General features: G+C 37.5%; 1 protein-coding gene across 1 annotated transcript; it reads right to left on the bottom strand.

Moving 5' to 3' along the window:
- Positions 1 to 30: 30 nt before the first annotated feature.
- On the bottom strand, positions 31 to 21,428 carry LOC131843938 (brefeldin A-inhibited guanine nucleotide-exchange protein 3). The gene is made up of 24 exons (XM_059192724.1): positions 21,236 to 21,428; positions 19,189 to 19,322; positions 18,440 to 18,559; positions 17,575 to 17,752; positions 17,233 to 17,362; positions 16,430 to 16,609; positions 15,937 to 16,035; positions 15,286 to 15,513; positions 14,651 to 14,884; positions 14,288 to 14,337; positions 13,754 to 13,913; positions 10,445 to 10,559; positions 9,739 to 9,945; positions 9,082 to 9,253; positions 8,559 to 8,682; positions 7,886 to 8,063; positions 7,620 to 7,761; positions 6,814 to 7,018; positions 6,253 to 6,346; positions 5,676 to 5,828; positions 5,156 to 5,347; positions 3,147 to 3,320; positions 433 to 3,063; positions 31 to 306 (listed from the first exon to the last, which is right to left on the bottom strand). The coding sequence occupies exons 1-24, from the start codon at positions 21,321 to 21,323 to the stop codon at positions 94 to 96; spliced, it is 6,201 nt and encodes a 2,066-aa protein (XP_059048707.1). The 5' UTR covers positions 21,324 to 21,428; the 3' UTR covers positions 31 to 93.
- Positions 21,429 to 21,778: the final 350 nt, after the last annotated feature.

Raw genomic sequence — 21,778 nt, forward strand, 5'->3', positions numbered from 1 at the left:
TTAAGTATATAGTTGATTTTATTTAGCACATAACACTGAATAATAGTGGAATATAATATAATCATGAAAATTTATATTATCACAATTAATTGATCAGTTATAGTTAAATTCGCTTAAGTCTCTCCTATCGAAAAATATATTAATCCTGTCCAGAAGTAGTGGGTCCGTAACTGTGTTGGCAAGCTGTAGGAATCCACTTTGCAATACTGGACTTATGAGTTGGAACCTCTCCAGCGGGAATGTAAGAACAAGTTCTAGATATGCCATCAAAATGTTCTGGAAACAATGTCGTCGCACGTCCGTATCCTGAAAGTTATAGAGTAATGAACAGTAAGACACAGAAAGAGGTTAATAATCGATTAATATAGAGATTATGCAACAAAATAAGTATTTGTTGCTGTGTAGTATGTAAGCATATAAATAATAATTTACCTTATTTATACTAAGTGTTCTTTGTTGCTCAATCTCTGGTGGAACTGGTTGTGGTGGAATAAGAGTCTCAAGATTTTTGTTTTTTTCATAAGATGAGCTGTCACATATTGTTATATTTACTTTTCGTGCAGCCATTTTTAAATCAACGCTATCAGTCACGCTACCTTTTTTCTCTTCCACAACACTTCGTTCTTTCTGAATAAAATTGTTTTTATTTACATCATTGTTATCGTTATTAGAGTCATTATTATTGACGATATTTTCTGGAGTAATATCACGTTTTGAATCAGAGGAATCTGCATTTGTTTCTGAATTATTATTTGACATTAATTGATCATTTTCAATATGGTCCACTTCAATAGAAGACTGACTGTTTTTCTTAAAGTCGGCAAAAGTGAACGGTCTAGGTTCATTATTGGCGTTATCATCCTCAATAGATCCTCTTTTTGTCGGAGATTCTAGCACTTTAGGTACATCCTGATTTGGTGCAGTATCTTGTGCATAATATTGTTCATAATGATTAGATGAAGAGTCTGTATCAGCTGAGCTGTATGACATTCGTTCTTTTATATGATCAGTGTTATCAAAATCAGACAAGTTAATTAAATGCTTCGTATAACTATTACATAACAGTTCCCACGTAGACTTTAATTCAAATATTTTTGTTACAAAACGATCATACTCCAGTGTTAGATTCAGTGTAGTCGTATAATTTTGAAGAATTATAGAAATGTCTGTTGATTTTAATTTAAATCGGTAGACGCCGCTGAAAAACAAATCTGTTAGGGCAATAATTTTGATCAACCATGATGAAGTCGTTTGTTTATATAAATTAGCAGCGTGATCCAAATTAGATACTTTCTGCACCAAAAATTTTAATCCTGGCCTGAAATCAAACTGCATCGCTCTTGTATAAGATAGTTCCAAGCTTTTAAGTAACATGTCAGTATTTTCACTATTTAAGAAGAATTTGTAATTACAAACATTGCTGCCAGTTTTAAGACTTTCCAAAAGAATACTATTTATTCCTTGAAAAACGTCCGACGAGGCTTGTATTAATACTGTAGCAATTATTTGAACTAATATCTGATGCGCTAAAAGCCCAACGACTAACCCTCTATGTGGAATTCTGACCGTATACAAATCTGGATTCAATGAGTTAATGGTTTCTTGTAAATATATGAGGAAGATGTAGCTTCTGTCATCTATTAGCATATGGGAAGAATTCTTTGATGTTAATTTCGAGTGCGTATCACTTTTGATTTGTTCCGTATAGAAAACTTGTTGAGCCATTGCATGAAGTCGTACGTTATCATTTACGGAACAATCGCGTCTCGCTGCAACTTTGACTATAGCTAGATCTCCATAAAAGCTGTTTGAATTTTCTTTGAAAGCATAAGTGAGCTGGTTCAGTGGGGTCAAGCTAACGTTACAGGCTCTATGCAGGCTTACACAAACGATTTCCCATTGTTTATCAGTTAACAAATGGCCTGATGTTAGTATTATGTGACGTATACACGATGCTCCCAATCTAGCTATTGGTTCTTGTGGCTGAGCTATACATTCTACTAATACTACCATGATTTGCTTTAATGCGAATGTTGCCTCAGGATTTTCAATGGGTTCTATTTCCGTGTTATTACTACCGTCTTCATTTTCAGACCTCTCAATGTTTATTTGTTGCAAATGATGTAGATATATTACAATAGTGTCTGTTGTCATGCCACAACATTGTTTGAAATTTGGCATAACGCTATCCCAATGTGTGTTAACATTAGCTATTTGCCGGAGCCAGTTTTGCACTGTCGGTAACAGGAGGTGATTAATACAGTGCAGTCCAAAATGTGTTCCTGGTATTTCAATAGTATTTCTTAGCAGTTTGAATAAGGTTTCCATAGCTGCCGGTTGATTTTTCTTAGAACAGACTACTGTTGCCGAAATTAGTCCTTCAATTAAAACGTACCAAACTTTCAATATATTATTTGGTCTATCCAGTTTCAATAAGCAGTTATTTGTAGTATTTGAATATGGTAAACATGTTGATAACTTTCTATAGGAGAACAGTTCCTCTTCACAATTTTCGTTTATAATATATCTAGTAATGTCTAATGATAGATTTGGTATTATTGGGTCAACTACGGCCGGTGGTAAGTCGCCTTTAATTCTGTTACCTGTATTAAATATAGGACATTTTGGCATATTGTACATCATTGTCAAAATATCTGCACAACTTTCCAAATGATATAAGGCTTCTTTACACATATCTACTATAACTTTTTCTGATTTCTCTTCACTGAGTGGTATGAATTTGCTGTTTTTGGAAAATTTAAGGCTGAGACTAGGTTTTGTTTGTGGTGAATTGACTTTCTTTGGTTTTACTTCAGTTGCTTGAACTTCCTCAAAATGAAGACCTTTTATGTGGCTAAGGAGGCACAAAATGCAATCAAGTGCAGCATTTGCAAACACTAAAGTATTATCGGTGCTAAGAAATACTTTGAATATTTCTAGTATTGCCGAGTACTGATTTGAATTGTTAGCGGCTCGTAGTGTATTAAAAAGAGGTCGCCAACCGGATCTAATTTCCATTCTATTTGTTTCAACAAACTCGCAGATACACGATATAATTTGTTCCTGGAAGCAAATATTGATCGTTATTATTTTTAATGTCGAGAAAGAAAAATAAAGAACAAGTAATATAATTGCAACATAGTTACCTGAATGTCGTCATCACAGAGTTCTAAACATAAAAGATTCTCAAATGGTTTAAGTAGAGCCTCATTGAAGTGGAAGTGAGGGAGTTCAACTTGTTGATTGAACAACGCTGTCGCGCAATCGTGTAGACATTGAATCGCTAGACTTGAAATTTGGATGTCCTTGTGGCATGCAGCCTGTAAAATATAATCACAATAAAATACATAAAGGTGCGTGTATAATGAAATACATTGCAAGATTAATTTTCTGCAAAGATTATTAGCTGCCAGACATTTATTTTATAATAAATAGAATCTGTAATTTTGAATGTCAACACTCTCTGTTATTAACATTAAAAATTACGCATCGAATTGTAAGCGAGATTAATTCGTTTTTAGAGATTAATTAGTTAGACTCCCAGACGAGTTAATGACTCGTCTGGGAGTCTAACTAATAACTCTAAATTAATAATTTCTTTTTAATGTCCTACTCCACAACTCATACTCGGAACTGCAGCTGACTTTAACCATTTTAGAAGTTTTCGGCCGAGAGAAAATGATTGACGAATTTAGCCCCTGGATCGTGTACTATGTGGGTACATAGTTATAATTACAAACGTATAGGTTACTGTAAATGTGAAATTAAAAAGACGCATGATTAAACAAATGATGCATCTTAATCTTGTAGAATACCAACGCATAAATGATATCACGTGTGTCACATGGTAACATGATGCCCGTAGTGCTATTCATGTATATATAAACAAAGCATATCCGGTTCTCAATCTTTCCTTCATTAAGTACTTCGTGAAGAAAGCATCTCGACGTTATTTTCACTCCGCCCAATCTCACCCGAACCCGCTCATTGTCAGTATGGTCAATGATACACCGAGGAGTCCGAGAGTTGTCCTTAGTCGACTTAGGACAACTCTCGGACTCCTCGGTCACACACCACCTGAGGCACTTTCTTATTGATCCCGACGACCCCATAACGGCATCTAACCTCCATACGGGTCCACCTGTTCCGTTCCTATCACGTTTCTACACGTTGGCACTCATCCGCTCCATAAGTCCTTCTACGGGTTTGGAGTGCCATCTACACTCATCCCCTATCGTTCGGTGAAGCTGCAAAGGCCAGTAGCGGCCAAAAGCTTTAGAGTAGTACGAAAAGAAAAATTACCGCCGGCAGTAGTAGTCGTACCTGCACGAGGTGTGCCACAGCGGCCGCGGCACAGCGCGCGCGCCGCCACCTCCACCACTACCACCGGTCGTCGTCGCCGTACCTGCATGAGGTGCGGCCCGAGCACGGTCCAGATGGCCATGCGGTGCGCGAGCGGGCGCGCGGCGCGCAGGCAGCGCAGCGCCACGTCCCCGCCGCGGCACAGCGCGCGCGCCGCCACCACCACCACTACCACCGGTCGTCGTCGCCGTACCTGCATGAGGTGCGGCCCGAGCACGGTCCAGATGGCCATGCGGTGCGCGAGCGGGCGCGCGGCGCGCAGGCAGCGCAGCGCCACGTCCCCGCCGCGGCACAGCGCGCGCGCCGCCACCACCACCACTACCACCGGTCGTCGTCGCCGTACCTGCATGAGGTGCGGCCCGAGCACGGTCCAGATGGCCATGCGGTGCGCGAGCGGGCGCGCGGCGCGCAGGCAGCGCAGCGCCACGTCCCCGCCGCGGCACAGCGCGCGCGCCGCCACCACCACCACTACCACCGGTCGTCGTCGCCGTACCTGCATGAGGTGCGGCCCGAGCACGGTCCAGATGGCCATGCGGTGCGCGAGCGGGCGCGCGGCGCGCAGGCAGCGCAGCGCCACGTCCCCGCCGCGGCACAGCGCGCGCGCCGCCACCACCACCACTACCACCGGTCGTCGTCGCCGTACCTGCATGAGGTGCGGCCCGAGCACGGTCCAGATGGCCATGCGGTGCGCGAGCGGGCGCGCGGCGCGCAGGCAGCGCAGCGCCACGTCCCCGCCGCGGCACAGCGCGCGCGCCGCCACCACCACCACTACCACCGGTCGTCGTCGCCGTACCTGCATGAGGTGCGGCCCGAGCACGGTCCAGATGGCCATGCGGTGCGCGAGCGGGCGCGCGGCGCGCAGGCAGCGCAGCGCCACGTCCCCGCCGCGGCACAGCGCGCGCGCCGCCGACCCGCCGCCGCCGCCTGCGCGCCGCCACCACCACCAGTTGTTGTTCGCCGCGTCTTGATCCCACGATGTAAACAGCTGTTACACCACTACGTATTAGTAATAATACAATAAAAACCTAAAAAAAATATAGTGATGTCCTGACAAAGCGATTCTAGCGCTCGATGAGCTATACGAGCGCGAGCAGTGTTAGTGCGTGTGGCGGTACTGACGAAGCAGTACAGTGCGACGAGCCACTCAGCACGGGCAACGTGTGTGTGTGTGTGTGTGTGTGTGTGTGTGCGCGCGTACGAACGTGCGTGTGTGTGCGTGTGAGGGTATGGCGGTACTCATGAGCGTTACTAGTGGGCGACGAGTCGCTGCAATGCCGACAGTGTGTGAGTGTGTGTCGTTTGGCGGTACTCACGAGACGGTGCTGGTGCGCGACCAGCCGCTGCAGCGCGGCGCGCAGCGTTGGCAGCGTGGTGGTGGCTGCGAGCCGCGAGAACAGCGCGTCCGCCGCCGCCGCCAGCGCACAACACACGCGTGCTGCGCCCGCGCCACTCACCACATTCCCGCCCTGTTGTTTACGAACAGACATCATCCAATTAGCAATCCAGGGCTTGCGTTATGGGTACTACATAATTGATATAAACACTTAAATATATATTTCTGCTATATGTAAGACGCTAAGTGTGCTAAATAGCTGGACCACTGGTAATTTAATTAAAATCATGATTTGTCTCATTTCCGATATCACCTGAACTAGTGACAAGTGCTAATTTATTGGGTAAGTTGTAGCTTAAATTCGTGATGGTACTTGTAACTAATTGTTCCTAATTGTTTTTAATCATATGAAGTAAAAATTAGCTAGTGACCTAGTGTCTTCGAACACAATTGTGGTAATGTGTGTATCTTGATGACTTTTCATGAACTCCTTCTAGAGATTCGTTAAAGAATTTACTTACCGACTACTATTATGTATTAACTACTTATTTTCTTACCTCCTGTCGACAAGCTTCGACAATTTTGGGCACAGACATGTCATTATTGAGATTATTTTCCAGCACCGGCTGCAGGAAGTTGAATACGTCCACACTGTAAAAGAAGTGTTGCATTTAACAAAGAAAGAATAGAATAGAAATCGCTTATTCAAATAAACTTAATTAAAGCGCTTTTGAATAGTCACCACAATTTTTATAATCTACTGCTCATTTGGAAAACTGTCTCATCACAAGAAGAATGAGCAAGAAACTTGTGTATTGCTTTTTTAAATATCAGAATTGTAAATTGACTAAAGTTTCGGTCAATTATTATTTTTTTGTACCTAATTTAGGATAAACTCTTAGGCCACAACGTATGTCTCATCTCAGTATTATGTTACTACAATAGGGAACAGTAGCAAGCGCTAGTAAGTCAGCTTACTAGGTTTCGTTTGTCCCTGGGGCGTAACGCGGGGTCTTTCTCGGTCTCTTTGTCTACATTTAGATGCACATTGTTTCTAGCGTGAAAGCGATTCCCGCCTGAAAGAGCGTAAGTGAAAGGCAAGTAATGATGGAGCTGACCAGGTCTCGTCGTCCCTGGGGCGCTGCGCGGGGTCGGGCTGCAGCACGGAGACGGTGCGGTCGCGCGCGGTGTGCAGCGCCAGCAGCGCGGCGGGCGGGTGCGCGTGCTGCCCGAACAGAGCGTGCTCCAGGCTCGCCACGTACTCGCACGCCGCGAATATGTGCTCCCAGCACTCCGGCGCCTTCGAGCCCAGCTCCAGGCCGCCTACCACACCATTCCACTACTTAGTACGTTGTCAAAGTTTCAGAAACCCCTTAGCACACCATTCCAAAGTTTCAGACCCCTTAGTACACTTTTTCAAAGTTTCAGAATAATTCGTATGTATTATAACTTGGTGTACGGCCGTTGACAAAACAAAACCATCCATAAATTACATAACACAAATTTAATGACTTTTATATCCTTCCTAGTCCTTGTCACAGCCAATAAATTTGTCAGGCTTCTACTCTGTCGTGACGTCACATATTTTCTACAGTTTTACATTAAGAAATAATCATCACTTTTATAATTCGTTTGAAGTATTTATTAATAAATACAGATTTTGATATGTGATGTCCCAAAATTTGTAACTCCTCCCAACCCTTGTCACACAGTATCACATTCCTCGACCCCCTTCCGTCCCTCATGTAATTTCAATAATATTTCTATTTAGTGAATGAAATTCTATTTTAGTGAGTTAATTTCAATGTTTGGTAAAACAAGGTAAGTATTAAAGAATTACTTGCTTTTATTCCGATTTGAATAGTAAAGATATTATACATTATTTTAGAATACATAAGAAAAACTATATATATACGAATATTACCTGTAATTAATATGTCTAATGAAAGCGCATGCGTGGCTAAGATTTTTCCGTTAGGTGGTTGCGATATTGCAGAGTTGGCCAAAAGTGCTAGAATACTGCTGCAACGATTTTGCAGGCTCAATGTGTTGCTGACTCGTGCCGCCTGAAATTAGAATTTATTAAATGGTACGAAGTTATTAAATGGTACGACTTACAAGACACCACAATGTGATATGTTCAGTGATCGCCGGTATAAAAAGTAGCCTCAACAAAAAAAGTCTTCCTACCTTATGTAAGCCCTCTAAACACTGTATAGTCAGTCCTTCCCATGCTATCCTCTTTCTCTTGCCGAAGGTGTTAATCTTCTTCGTTAACATCCCGTGTAGTTTCTGTTTCTTATTTCTGTATTCAGTCAGAGGGACACTTAGGACTGTCACCATTGAGTCCCAGATACATGTCAGTATCCTGTTGGAGATGTGAAATTATTTAGAGTTACGTTTTAAATGGAGCTATACTTCACAAATGCATATAATCCCACACAAAATTTTGCAGTTATATTCATTGTTTACACAATTTATAGGTACCAATATTTCACTTATTTTGGCGAACAGCCTTAATTATATAGCAATTCCAGGACTTTACTTTGAATTAATATTGATTTGTAATTTAAATACCATGTAAATGACCTGTCCTGACTTTCAGTATTAGTCGTCATTACTGATAAATTTATTACTGAAGTAGACTTTGTATAAAGTTGCTTTCTTTGCAAGCTATGTTTCACTATGAAGGGACGAAAACCTTAGTCCTCAGAAATGGAAACGTATGAGTGGTACGACTAGCGTTACATAACGACATTCGTGCATAAAGGCGACATTTGTCACTTTCCATTACCATTATCGTCATCAACAGTCAGCTTATTTGCCATTTCAGCTATATATAAGTTCAATTTGTGTACGATACCTTCTAGCCCACCGGAAGCTGGCTTGATGTTCTGGTGAGTCGTTTGTATTGTTGTACAACATCGATACTTCTTTTAATCTCTGCCAGTCTGACATTACTGGACTCGGATCCAGACCCCCAAGGTCTGCGAACATAACGTGTAAAATTGAAACTAGGAACTGATGATAACATGATGTCCGTAGTACTGTTCATGCATTATGAAGGGTTCATGCATATAAAATTTAATGTAGGTGTTATTATTAATGGCTAAAATTTAAATTAAAAGATTCCGAATTGTTGTTTTATGATCACAATTAATATAAAATAGGCCTCCTAAGATCAATTAGATCTATTAGAAGATCATGGTACATTTTTTATGTAAAAGGTATTTATTAATTAATTAATACCATTGTGCATCTCTACTTCCAAAAAAACAATTGACCAACCACGTCATAATAATGTTCGTGAAAGAGATGTTCTTAGTTACTATTTAGTTGTCTCATCTAAATTACATTAATGCAGTTTTATATATATATCTTCTTACCCGATAGTAAATGAATGAGGGGATGATCTGTTGTTGGAACGTCTTTTAATAGATCATTTGAGAGTACTTGCTGGTATAACTCTCGGAGCCACGTAGCGGACAGATAGACAAGAACACCACTTCCCTGCACTTCTTCAACGAAATCATCCTCTGTTAAGACAATTGGTACTTTCTGGAAGAAACACATTTCAGATGTTAGGATTACACGTGAAAAGAATTAATGATGAGATCTGACTTAGGAGATTTTAAACAATAATAATTATCGTAAGTTTTTCAATGACGAAGAAAGTTTCTAGATTGGTGATGCTTTACTGCCATAAACACAATATATCTATGTAGTCATATCCTGCTGGTAAACAAAATGTATATTTATCTTTTTTCATAGTAGTAAGTTGATTTTATTTGAATAGTTGATTGGATACAGGTCTTATCAATGATAAAAAAATTGCTAAGCCATACAACAAGTACTTCACCAGAGTATTCTATATATACAAATAGGAACTTAATATGACCTCTGTAACAAAATTTATTTGTCTCCTACTAAAATAGGCATAATAGTGACGTCATTGTGTAAACAAAAAAGATAAATAGAATAATAAACTAATATTACGATTTAAAAGAATAATTGGTAATAAAATGTTCAGTAGGAGTACTTACAGCAGAGTGAGCGGTAGATGCAGATGTAGTATGTGGTACGGGCGCGGGTGAACAAGATGCAGCGCGACGCTGACGCAGATTGAGTAGTAGAGCTGCGTACGTGGCGAGGTACACGCCGTCTGCGTTCATGATACATGCAGTGGCTGGTGGGGCCATGGCATTGTGTTGGCAGCACTTTGACGCAAATTCCTGCATCGCCTCATCAACCTAATACATAACATATTTACATTTAGAATTATTGATGTGTATCCCTTAAATATATTGTATTCCTTACGCTGGAACTCCCATAGTTTGAGAAACAAAATATCATCATCATCATCATCATCATCATCTGCTTCTTTCTTATTTCATTTATTTGGGGTCGGCGTAATATGTTTTTCTCTTCCATTCATCCCTGTTCGCAGTCATCCCGTTATTTACTTACTTTCTTAGCATATCATCTTTCACACAGTCCATCCATCTCTTTTTCGGCCCTCCTCTGCCCGTATAACCATCCACATTCATATAATAATAATACACATTCATATGATAATATTTTAAGGAAGGTATTACCTTCCTTAAAATATTATCCTCATTCCTACTACATAATTAATAACTTCCTATGTATTTAGGAAATGTAAAAGTTGCTTTTATTTTTTTAGCCACAGACAAAAGAGTATTGAAATGAAGTAATAAAAACAATATGAGTATAATATCAAGAACATACCTCAATACAAGTTCGAAGGTGTAGCAATTTAGGAAGCAAAGAGTTCTGCAAAGTTTTGATGAACTGTCTCGCGTTGTGTCTTTCCAAATCAACATTGCATTCTGTTATAGTACATCTGGAAATATCAACAAGTGAATTTTCTAACATATACTAAACAAACCACGCAACTCGATTGCAGGTTACCTTTTTCCATACATTTTTTTAAATTCTACTATTTTAATGCTACTATTATCCTTTAAGTGTCCGTTTTAAGTACATGGTGGGTCGATATTGGACCGCAGTTATAGTTATGTGTGTTTCTGCCGGCCGGCCACCGTTTGTGTACATTACAATCAGTCGCCAATATAACCGTGAAGACACAACGTCGTTTTATTTAAATTTAAGTACAAAATTCCACTTCTCCCAAGGCAAACTATATACAGCTTTAACACAATCAACATATGGTCGAAATCGAGCCGGATTGCAATTGCATTGTTTACCTGCGTTGAGAACAAAAGACCCACTGTAACTCGGGTCTCAAGACAAAAGGAGTTCGAGAAACATCTAATTTTTGTGAGTTATATTGAATAATAGAATTACAACGTTTTAAAACTTGAACATTATAAGCATATTCAAGCTGTTTACTGCTGTTGGGAGTGAGCAGCAATACAAAGTGGATTTTAGAAGATTTGAAGTGTTTACGAAACGTCGTTTTAAACAAGATGTCCGTTGTTGAACAATACATGACAGTAATAGAAGACACAGCAAGCTTATTACAAAGAGCACAAATCAATTTAAAGAAGTGTCCAAAGCAACGATTAACACAAGGGTACATAGAAACTAGATTAAAATGCATAGAAGAATATTGGAACACTTTCAAAGAAGCTAATCAAAATCTATGCAAATCTACACCTCGAGATAAACGTGCCGACATACCTTACTTTGTCAATGAAGATTATTTTATTATAGAAGACCTGTATTTGTGTTTAGAAGCGGACCTGAAAGATATGTTACGTGGTATGCAGACTCGAAGCAAAGAGCAACAATCGACTTCGTATAGCAATGTAGACGTTGAAGAAAGGACTTCACAAGTGAAATTACCCAGAATTGAAATCCCCGTATTCCAAGGGAAATATGAGGACTGGGCTACATATCATGATTTGTTCACATCATTGGTGCATAATAACACATCACTTAGTAACGTGCAAAAGTTACATTATCTGAAGACCAGTATGCCGGGAAGCAGCTTACCTGTTGAAACACATACAAGTTACAGATAACAATTACAATCAAGCATGGGATATTCTCAAAAACAGGTATGGAAACAAGCGTATGATACTTGCCTCCATTTTAAAGCGATTGTTTGGCCAGAAAAAGATATCTACACAGTCAGCCTACAATATAAGATCATTACTAGATACCACTTCAGAATGTATTAACAATTTACATAATTTATATATACCTACGGACTCTTGGGATCCAGTAATTATATATTTGGTGGTGCAAAAATTGGACTTGGAGTCACATAAGGAGTGGGAAGAGTATGCATACAAAGAAAACTCAGACGATTTACCTTCGTGGACGGAGCTGAAGAAGTTTCTGGAATCTAAATTTCGTACATTGGAGCTTGTTAATCCCTATACATCATCATCAATAAAAGAAAGGCCAGTAGCTACTAAGGAACGAACTTTTCATGCTACAACTACTGAAAAAACGTGTTTCATGTGCAAAGAGAATCATACACTGTGTCATTGTAAAGAATTTGCAAAAATGGACCCTCAACAAAGAAGTCACTACGTGAAAACCAATAATTTATGTTATAATTGTTTATTGCCCGGACATACAGTATTTAAATGTCGAATAGCCATGACATGTCGCATATGTCATAGGCGCCATCACTCTCTACTGCATGAAGATAAGAATAACAACGCTAACACGTCGGCTCACCTGGAGAAGTCAGTACAACCTAACTTGTCAGCGCATTTTAGAGTAGAGGAGCGAGATTACAATACAGTGATTGCGTCGAATTATAGCAGTAATTGCGGGAAGGAGACAGCCTTTTTAGCAACCGCAATGGTGACAGTGAATAATAAAAAAGGACATGCTGTTGTATTAAGGGCATTAATTGATCAAGGGTCTGAACAGAGTTTTATAAGTGAAAAGGCGGCTCAATTATTACAATTAGAGAGAACACCAATTAAGGCAACTGTGGTTGGAATGGGATCTATGAAGTCACAATTAAAGCAAGTGGTGCAGGTTCAGGTTTCATCTAAATGGGACAACAATAGCAGTCATTATATATCAGCATATGTGATGTCAAAACAACTGACCACCAAAATACCACAGAGGGTTGTCACTGGACATAAGTGGCAACATGTACAAGGACTTATCTTAGCCGATCCAACATACTACAAACCTGGGGTAATTGATTTGCTTCTGGGTGTAAAGGTTTATTCAAAAATAATAGAAAATCAATTAATCAAAGGGCCACCAGGGACTCCAAGTGCACAAAAAACATCCCTGGGCTGGATCCTATTTGGAGAGATAAATACAGCACCGAGCAATGAACCGCTCGTTGTAATGCATGCTCAAGTAGATGTAGAAGAAAACATAAAAATTCGGAATGGAAACACAGAAAATACAGTAAGAGAACGTAACAAAAATCCAAAATTCAAAGAGAAATGTACAACATTTATGGAACATGCACCTCAAAATGAGATTAATATTAAAAAATGTACAGGATGTTCTTATTTACCAAAGCATATGAAGACAATTGGAGTATCCTGTAGAGAGAAAAAGCAAAGCGTAAAATATAAAAACAGATTTATAAAGTAGAAAATAACTAATACAAACAAATTAGAAGATACAAGAATTTAAAACTTCACGAAGCAAATACATTATATTGAGAAATTAACCGAAGAAATAGAATACTACTAAAGAATACAGAAAAAGTGAAAAGGAAAAGTAGATTAAAATCACTGAACCCATACCTGGACAAGCATGATATTCCCAGGGTGGGCGGAAAGTTAAAACATGCAGAAATAAGTCATGATCATTATACAGTGTAGTTTTAAGTTACATTTGTAAAAAGAACTTACAGTCCTTTTGGTGGGCGGTATGGTTGGTCTATATTGGACCGCAGTTATAGTTATGTGTGTTTCTGCCGGCCGGCCACCGTTTGTGTACATTACAATCAGTCGCCAAAATACAACCGAGAAGACACAACGTCGTTTCATTTAAATTTAAGTACAAAATTTCCACTTCTCCCAAAGCAAACAAAAAGCAGCTTTAACACAATCAACAGTACATAATATTAAAATTTAACCTCACCTTCCCAAATTCAGTGTTTTCGGTATAGTTTTGACATTATTACTAGTCTGTTTCTCAGTATCATTGGGTGTAGGATTAGAAGCTCGGGAAGGAAGAAATACATTGTCGGCATCAGAGTCTGCTTCGCCGTCAGAGCTTAAATTTTCAGGACCTGATGTATCTATAAATAAATTTAAATTGAATATTAGAATGATTTTTAGGATCCATTTGACCATTATTTAGCCTTTCTGTTTTTCTTTAAATCTATTTTTTTAGAATTGTGATGACGGTGGTATATAGTGCCGTCTGTCTCTGCTTATAGCCGACTGAAAATGCGACCATCTTTATAGTAATATTTTATTAATAGAAAAAATTATAATTTTTGTCGGTGAGGTTTAGTTTTTTATATTTAAAAATGGTACCTCCATTTTTAAATATAAAAAACGAAACCTTGCCGCCCCTTCTAGCATGCCGTCCGTGCCTACAGCACTAAAAACCACCTGGCATCCCCCAAGCAAATGGATATAGGTAAAGCAAAATCAAAGTATTTACTACCTGATGAATCGTCCTTTTCTTCATTGCTTTGTAATACTGCTACTACGTCTCTGAAATATAATAAAATATATATAGAAAATATTTCGTAACATTGCATCAAAAATAATTAACGTTTCAACAAGTAATAATGATAACTTGAACAATAATAGTTCGATTTGATTTGAGGTTATAAATGTTCTTTCTGATTGTTATTATTCTGTGTATTATTAATAATTATGTTTATAATTATATATAATAATAATATAATAAGTGGTTTAATGTATGTAATGGAAAAACTCAAAACTAACGCATGCTTAGCTTAATGTCATTTTCTAAAATGAAATTCTTCTGGTGTTACTCGGCATGACTTAACTTTTTTCTTACCTATATGGACTTGGTAATCTAGCTAATGTTTGATAAGTCAGTGGTCCAGTATAATCAGCGTCGTGTAATTTAGGCCAATGTTGTAACATAACCGCTGCTGTGTCACTCGGTATATACTCTGAATTGTTACACAACTTCTCAAGAGCATCGAGTAAAGACACCACACATTCTACTGAAGCTGCAATCACTTCAGGGTTAGCGCTACGTCCCGATTCTTCAATTCCATCCATTATTCTGTGAGTATCAATAAGTGTTACAGTAAATATTTATAACCTATTAATGCAAAGAAAGAAAAACAGAAGAGAAATTCGACTACAAGTATAGTATTTGTGAAATTGAAAGATTTTTACAAGAAAATATGGGTTAGAAACGTTACATTTTTAAATGTTAAATTCAAATAGACTTTATTAATAAATTGAAGTACTGTTATAAAGTGGAATGCCGACTACCTGCCGACATTTTGTCTAGAGATTATGGTTCTTTTGAAGACGAGTATTGTAACATTTACTACGGGTCCACAATGCGCACGTGACGCTCTTGGTATTAAGGGCGGCTAAGGTAACCGATTACAAAAAATAATATAATAGTATAATTGGCCGAATTGTGGTATAAAAATGCAGCATATCATTACTTACAGTCGTAATATAGCCATATCATCACTATGTCGCTCGGGATGGTCAGTTTTCTTCAATAATACCAGCTGAGCTAGGCGTTTCGGATTGTGTAACAATTCCCTTACACTTCTCAAAGGTTCAACACGATGAACAACTGGTGGGTATAGAAGCATTCTATGGTATAAGGCTTCTAAAACAGGCCGTAGATTTGAAGTGGAGCCTACTAGGCGGACCAGTTGGTTTGCTATACTGGAATAATATAGAATTCTTATGAATATATTTAATACTAGCTGTACCCGCGACCTAGTCCGCGTGGAAGTTAACTTTATTTTCTAAAATAAAAGTAGCCTAAGTTACTCCTTATTACATCAGCTCAGTGCCAAAAAAAAGTTCCATCAAAATCAGTCCAGCCATTTCAGAGATTAGCCGGAATAAACAGACAGACAGACAAAAATTGATATATATTGATATTCATATGCATGCAGTAAAAAGCGGTTATTTCAATATTACATACAGACACTCTAATTTTATTTATATGTATAGATGTATAGATTTATATATTATGTCTAATCTCTCACTTAATAAGCGTTAGTAGCGGTAGATCAGTGGAAGATAATAGGATGATTTACGACGTGTCTGAGACGAGCAATTATGTTAGTATACTGTACATACCTGTAAATAGCCTTGGCTTGCTTGCTGTTGAAGCTAGGCGCGCTGTTCAAAGCACCGGAACCTCTACCCGAATCGTCTACTAGGTGTCCCTCGTGTTCCCTGTACATCCAGACATGAATTACTTATCTATCGCATCTAATGAAGCGTAGCATGTTGACGTTTATGAAAGCCTTCTATATTGTTATCGCTTGCTTCATGTAGTTCAGAAAAAGGGTATTTTACAGAATAAGAAACTGTAAATACAATTCGTTCATCATCGACAAATGATTATTTATCATCATAATAGCAACTTTGTTCACTGAAGGCTATATATGTATTGCGAAATATTCAATAATAACACACAAAACGTTGTAATCCCTTGATTTTCTTAATATTACGTGACAATGATATTTTAAACATTTTAACTACTCTTCGAAGTCGCTATATGAGTCATCAACGAGTTTAGCTGATAGCTGTTGAGTTAAAATCTTATTAAATAGAACATATATCGTACCTGGACTTAATATTTTTATCAACTCGAGGCGTTCCGAGAAAGGATATGAGCGATGGACAGAATTTCTGCCAGAGGAAAGTAGTGAAGTGTAAATTGCCGCAAACACGCTCAGATAGACTTGACATAAGTGTCAGGAGACACTCCAAGAAGAATTGCGCCAATGGATTCTGCTTCGGTATTCTGGATAGGATTGAAAAGGAATGTATGAAGAAAATAATGAAATCTTTGTAATTCTGTGTAAATTTAAATAACGAAAATACCATAAACTAATCAGTAAACTCTACTACTACTATTAGTATCACCAGTGGCGTAATTATCTCAGTCATCATCAGCCTCTCCGTTTATATAAAAACGATTTATGCTCATTGTAGTTGTAGTATTGATTGGTCACATTTATACAATGAACATTTATTTCAGAATTGTTATAAATATTACGATATTATAATCCTATGCTTACTGTCTTTAAAATTACAGACTACTTTAGGACCCGGATCCTCTAGTATTTCGCCCACTATAGTACCCTATTATTATACCAGTGTCCAAACAACAATAAGAGCAAAGATTTCTGTAATAGTAAGATTTTCTTTTGCACTTTACACTTTTATATAGATATCAGTTTTTTCACATTAACTGGAAATAACATAATGTTAATTCTTACTACTTATTAGTAGTATTTCATATATATATAAAGTAAGTATGACTTCAGTGATAGAAGATTTTTAGTGTTATTAAACTTTAACAATATAATTCAATGCACGAATTAGATCCCTCTATAGAGCTTATTAAACTTGAAATTGACTTACAGCTGCGTTTCCGACAGCCTGCTGCATAAGTATTGAATTACTGGTATGACTTCACTGTAACATCCTACTGCTACTATGTGATTCCTCCCGAGAGGAGACCCTTCAGAAAGAAGTTCTTGACATTCTTCATCTGCAACCAAATTAGACAATATGCACTTATACAATGTGCTTTTCATAAAGTTATTTATTTCAGTTTGATAGGCACATTGTTCTCGCGTTCGCATCACGTTGCTTACCGATACATAGTATAAGCTATACGGTTATCATTTTACATCAAGAAGTCCAATTGAGTGCTATTCCAGTTACATAAAGTATACATGCATTAATTCCTGGTATTCTCACCGAGTTGGGCGCAGTAAGCGCGAAGCATCTGTGCGGCTGCGGCTCGTGCGGCTGCAGCTACGTGTGCGGGCCCGCCGGCTGCTTCACCGCACCGGCCACAAGCCCATACGCATAATCGTCCGTTGAGAGTACGACGAGGTGACAATGCCAGGGAGAGGTACATGCGGAATATCTGGACCTGGCGGACACGAAATTGATATTCAAATCCGATTTTGTCAGACTCTTCTAAATCGTCTACTTAAGTCAGTCTGTTAATTCTGTTATAAGGAGCTATTTATTTATTTTTGAGACAGACACATGTCTACAAAATTACTGAAGAATATTCACAGAGGTATAAAATTCTGTTGCAAATATTGATGCCCTCCTATGAGATTATGTAATTCCTAAATATATATATGTTATATCTATCAGAAGGTAAGTTAGTCTACTAAGTTTAAAAACTTTAAATTAAAATAAAATATAGTAATGGATGTTGCATTCCATGCCGCGTTTTGGTTTGAAAACTTAGAAATATTTTATTCTCAGAAATAACAAAGCAAGATACGTCACGATATGTTTTCTAAGATCGACATTTCGTTTTTTCATGAGATGAGCGGTCAGGAGGGTGATGGTGGTCGTTGTCATTACAATTTAAAAGGGCATTCATTATAGGTAGGCTTTATAAGGAGTGCTCATTTATCTCTGCTTGGATGATATCATTCTTTAATAATTTGAAGAGATTTTTATCTAACCGAACCAATTTCTAATTATATGAAAACAAGAATAAAAAGCAAGCAAAATTATGAGTTTCACATCCTAGATGTTAAAACTATAGGTATGCGGTTTAGTATTTTTTGTAATATAAATAATAAATGTATTTAGGTACCTGCGTGTCAGGTAAGTGGTACATGACAGAAGCTGTGGCGCACAGGAGTTGCGACGGCATCCATAGTGAATCATCTTCAGGCTCAATACCCCTATGGAATCTGTCATCTCTGAGTATTTTCTGAAATTAATTCATTTTGTTTTAATATTCTGTAATATTATTGCGCATATTTAGAACACTATGTTTCTAAATATGCGCATGTTTATTTGATTAATAGAAAACAATAGTCACTTTGGTATTTGCCTGTTCCTCATCCTCAATTTTAAAGCGCACAGGTATCGTCTAAAAAAGGGTATGATCTGTCATCTTGTCTCTTTTTTAGAAGATTTATAAGGATATATGTATTGATCAATTCAATATGGTCAGAGCGACCGGTACTAGAGTTATGAACACTTCATAGACTATATAATGTAAAATAATTTAAACAGATGTAATTTTTCAGAGACTAGACTAGCGTTCAAACAAATAAGTCTTCATATATAGTAATAGAAATTATAATTATTATAACATTAACCCTGGACAATTCACTCAACGCCATCTAGTCCAAATATAAGTATAATATACCTACGTAGAAAATACCCACCAATACTGATTGCATAAATACAAAACAAATGTTTGTACCGTGCTAGGAATTGAACCCTGGACCATCGGAATTAAAGCGGTGTGCAGTGTACCAGACGACATTTCAGCCTTTGGTAAAAATTTGAGATGAATATAAGTAAATGACGTTACTGAATATATTTACTAACATGGAAGCCCTGGATTGCGAAGGTGATGAGCCGTTGTCGTTTGCTCTCTAAAGCAATCTGTAGAGGCTGCAGGCACGACCGTCGCAGCTCGTATGATGAGCGACGCACGCTGCTCTCTTGCATACATAATACTTCTGAAAGTTACATTTTACTTGAAGAGTGTATCCATGTAATAAAATTATGATCTAGGTATTCTTCAGGCGTTCTATTTCAATTCGGAGAACATCCGTCTCCCCTCACCCAAGCGCGATAGCAATACTGTCAATTAAAACATCGCGCCATTAATATTTACGGCTTACAAAATAAATATGAAGGTATTTTTTTAAGTAATCTAAAAATTCATCAATTATTCCAATGTCTTACACATGTTTTCAAATTTTTATTCGGTCTTGATCGAATCAGCTAATACATAAATACAATACGATCGACTTTTTCAGTTACGTGTAATTGTAAAAGAAACTTGTTCAAAGAAACTTTGACTAGTACGAAAAAGTCGATATTAGTTGCCTTTCTTTCTTTCTTTCTTATCATATGGACATGGATTTCATAGAGTTTAATTAGTAATTGTAAACAATTTTCATAGCAGCGCGTTTTGTATGGAGATGGTCAGGCACGTGCAGCCTTAAGCCTAATATTTTTTTTTATTTTCGAATTCGAATCGTAACAAGTATCATCAAATTTATACAATTCATTGGTAAGCAATGATTACTAAGGTAATGGTTACTGTTTACCATCGACCGGGTTGTCAGCTTGTTTATCATTCCAATTACTTAAAAAAATATGTTATGGATGATATCCCTCGTGCATGGACATTCCTGAGGACTATAGAGTCATGCCTGGTCTCCTTATTCTGTTAAATGATTGTAATATTCCATGAACACCGGAAGACAGAAAGCAAGCCTTGTTAGGGTTGAATGAGTAAAACAGAGATACTAATACAGGTAAGTAAATGTACAGATTCTATTTTATTTTATATAGTGAGAACAGCAAATAAGTGACCTACGTGGTAAGTGGTAACCGTCGTCTATATACATGATCAGCAACTACGGAGTACGAAGATCATTTTATAACATGATAACCGCGATGCCACTTATGTGTTACCATTTCATAGGATTAAGATTTCATTCTTCTTATCCTGTAATTTCACTGCCTAATATACACCTCATGTACAAACGAAACACAACTTAGGTACAAAGCAAGTGTTTGTAGACTGAAATAAGTGAGATTTGATTTAATACATGTTGAGATATTGATATATCTAGGTAACTTTGTCCCATAAGACAGACGACTTTTTATAGTCTACTTCAATAAAAAATAACAACAAGTGCCCGTCCAAAGGCTACGATAACCGTTTACCGTTTCAGAGGGGCTATATGCCTCTATAGTGCTACGACGGTAAAAGAAAACTAGTAAAACACCTCCTCTTAATTTATTTGTATTAAACGTGTCTAGAATAATTCAACCCGTGGAAGGGTTGAATTATTCTAGACACATTAAATTAATTAAAAAAAACTTATGATATTCGTTTATAATGATGTTTTTATAAAGTGTTGTTTTATAATTCGATAAAGTGATTGCGTGAGTTTATTTGTTTTTATCTGTTACAAACAAAAAACCAAATCCCTCTTCTTTACAGTGTCGGTTTACATAATTTAGTTAGTATATTTAATCACAGAATGTCCACTATTCTTGAATTTAATATAAGTGCGCAATACCTTCATGAATTTTTCAGAAGATAACACAGTATCGTTACAATGACTTCTCAGTGATAATAATCATGTTTCTTCTGTTTTAAATATTATTGTTGTTAGATAAATATGTTCAGAACACGAATAACGCAAGTTTAAATACGAACAATTAGCATTGCGCACAAATATTTATCGATGTCTACCGAATGTGTTTAACTCACAAACCTAAACAAAGCGTGTATAGATACGCTATTACTTGGATATTCATAGATCTGACAAAAAATATTACGTAGATATCTTCCTATTGTATCATTGTATATTGTACACAAGTACATATATCAGTATGTATAAATACGTACCGAGGGCATCTTGGCATGATTTTCTTAGAGTTGACAATTTCGGTCCTGTTGCTTCCTTGAAAATGTCTTGCAATAATTCCTCCATCATTGCCGGATCCCGGCTATGTAGCTCACTTCACCATAAATACAGATTTCTTTGTTATATCAATATTACAGGGACAAAAACGATTTTGCGTTCAGCTCTACAAAATCAAGTGGGTGTTGAACGTTACGTTATCAGTTGACGACACTCGCAGCGGAGCATGCTCAGTTAGAAAATCAATACGACTGTAAACTTATACATTTTTTTGTAAAACAAGCAACAGGTGCCGTAGTATGTTGTGTGTAAATAAAATAAATAAATGATAAAATTTGTATAAATTACTTAATAAAACAAAATTTTATTTAACTTTTAAATCAAGTACTATGATGATAAAAATAATTTATCATGATAATTAATTTATAATTTTTAATATAATATATTATAACACTCTCGTCTTGCAAACTTAATACATGATTTATGTTTTGAATATATTTTTTTCTGTCTTTTAGGATTTATACGCA

The sequence above is a fragment of the Achroia grisella genome, unplaced genomic scaffold, assembly GCF_030625045.1.
Source record: "Achroia grisella isolate CSIRO2021 unplaced genomic scaffold, CSIRO_AGI_Agris_v1 utg359, whole genome shotgun sequence".
In the NCBI taxonomy this organism is placed as follows: Eukaryota; Metazoa; Arthropoda; class Insecta; order Lepidoptera; family Pyralidae; genus Achroia; species Achroia grisella.

Bases quoted from the DNA above. Each gene is read 5' to 3' on its own strand.
- LOC131843938 (XM_059192724.1), bottom strand. From the start codon at position 21,323: ATGATGGAGGAATTATTGCAAGACATTTTCAAGGAAGCAACAGGACCG. The intron at 8,683-9,081 runs GTAAGAAGATAT...TTATGTTCGCAG, and splicing joins CCTCATTCATTTACTATCGG to ACCTTGGGGGTCTGGATCCG. The intron at 7,019-7,619 runs GTAATATTCGTA...ATGGTGTGGTAG, and splicing joins ATTAGACATATTAATTACAG to GCGGCCTGGAGCTGGGCTCG.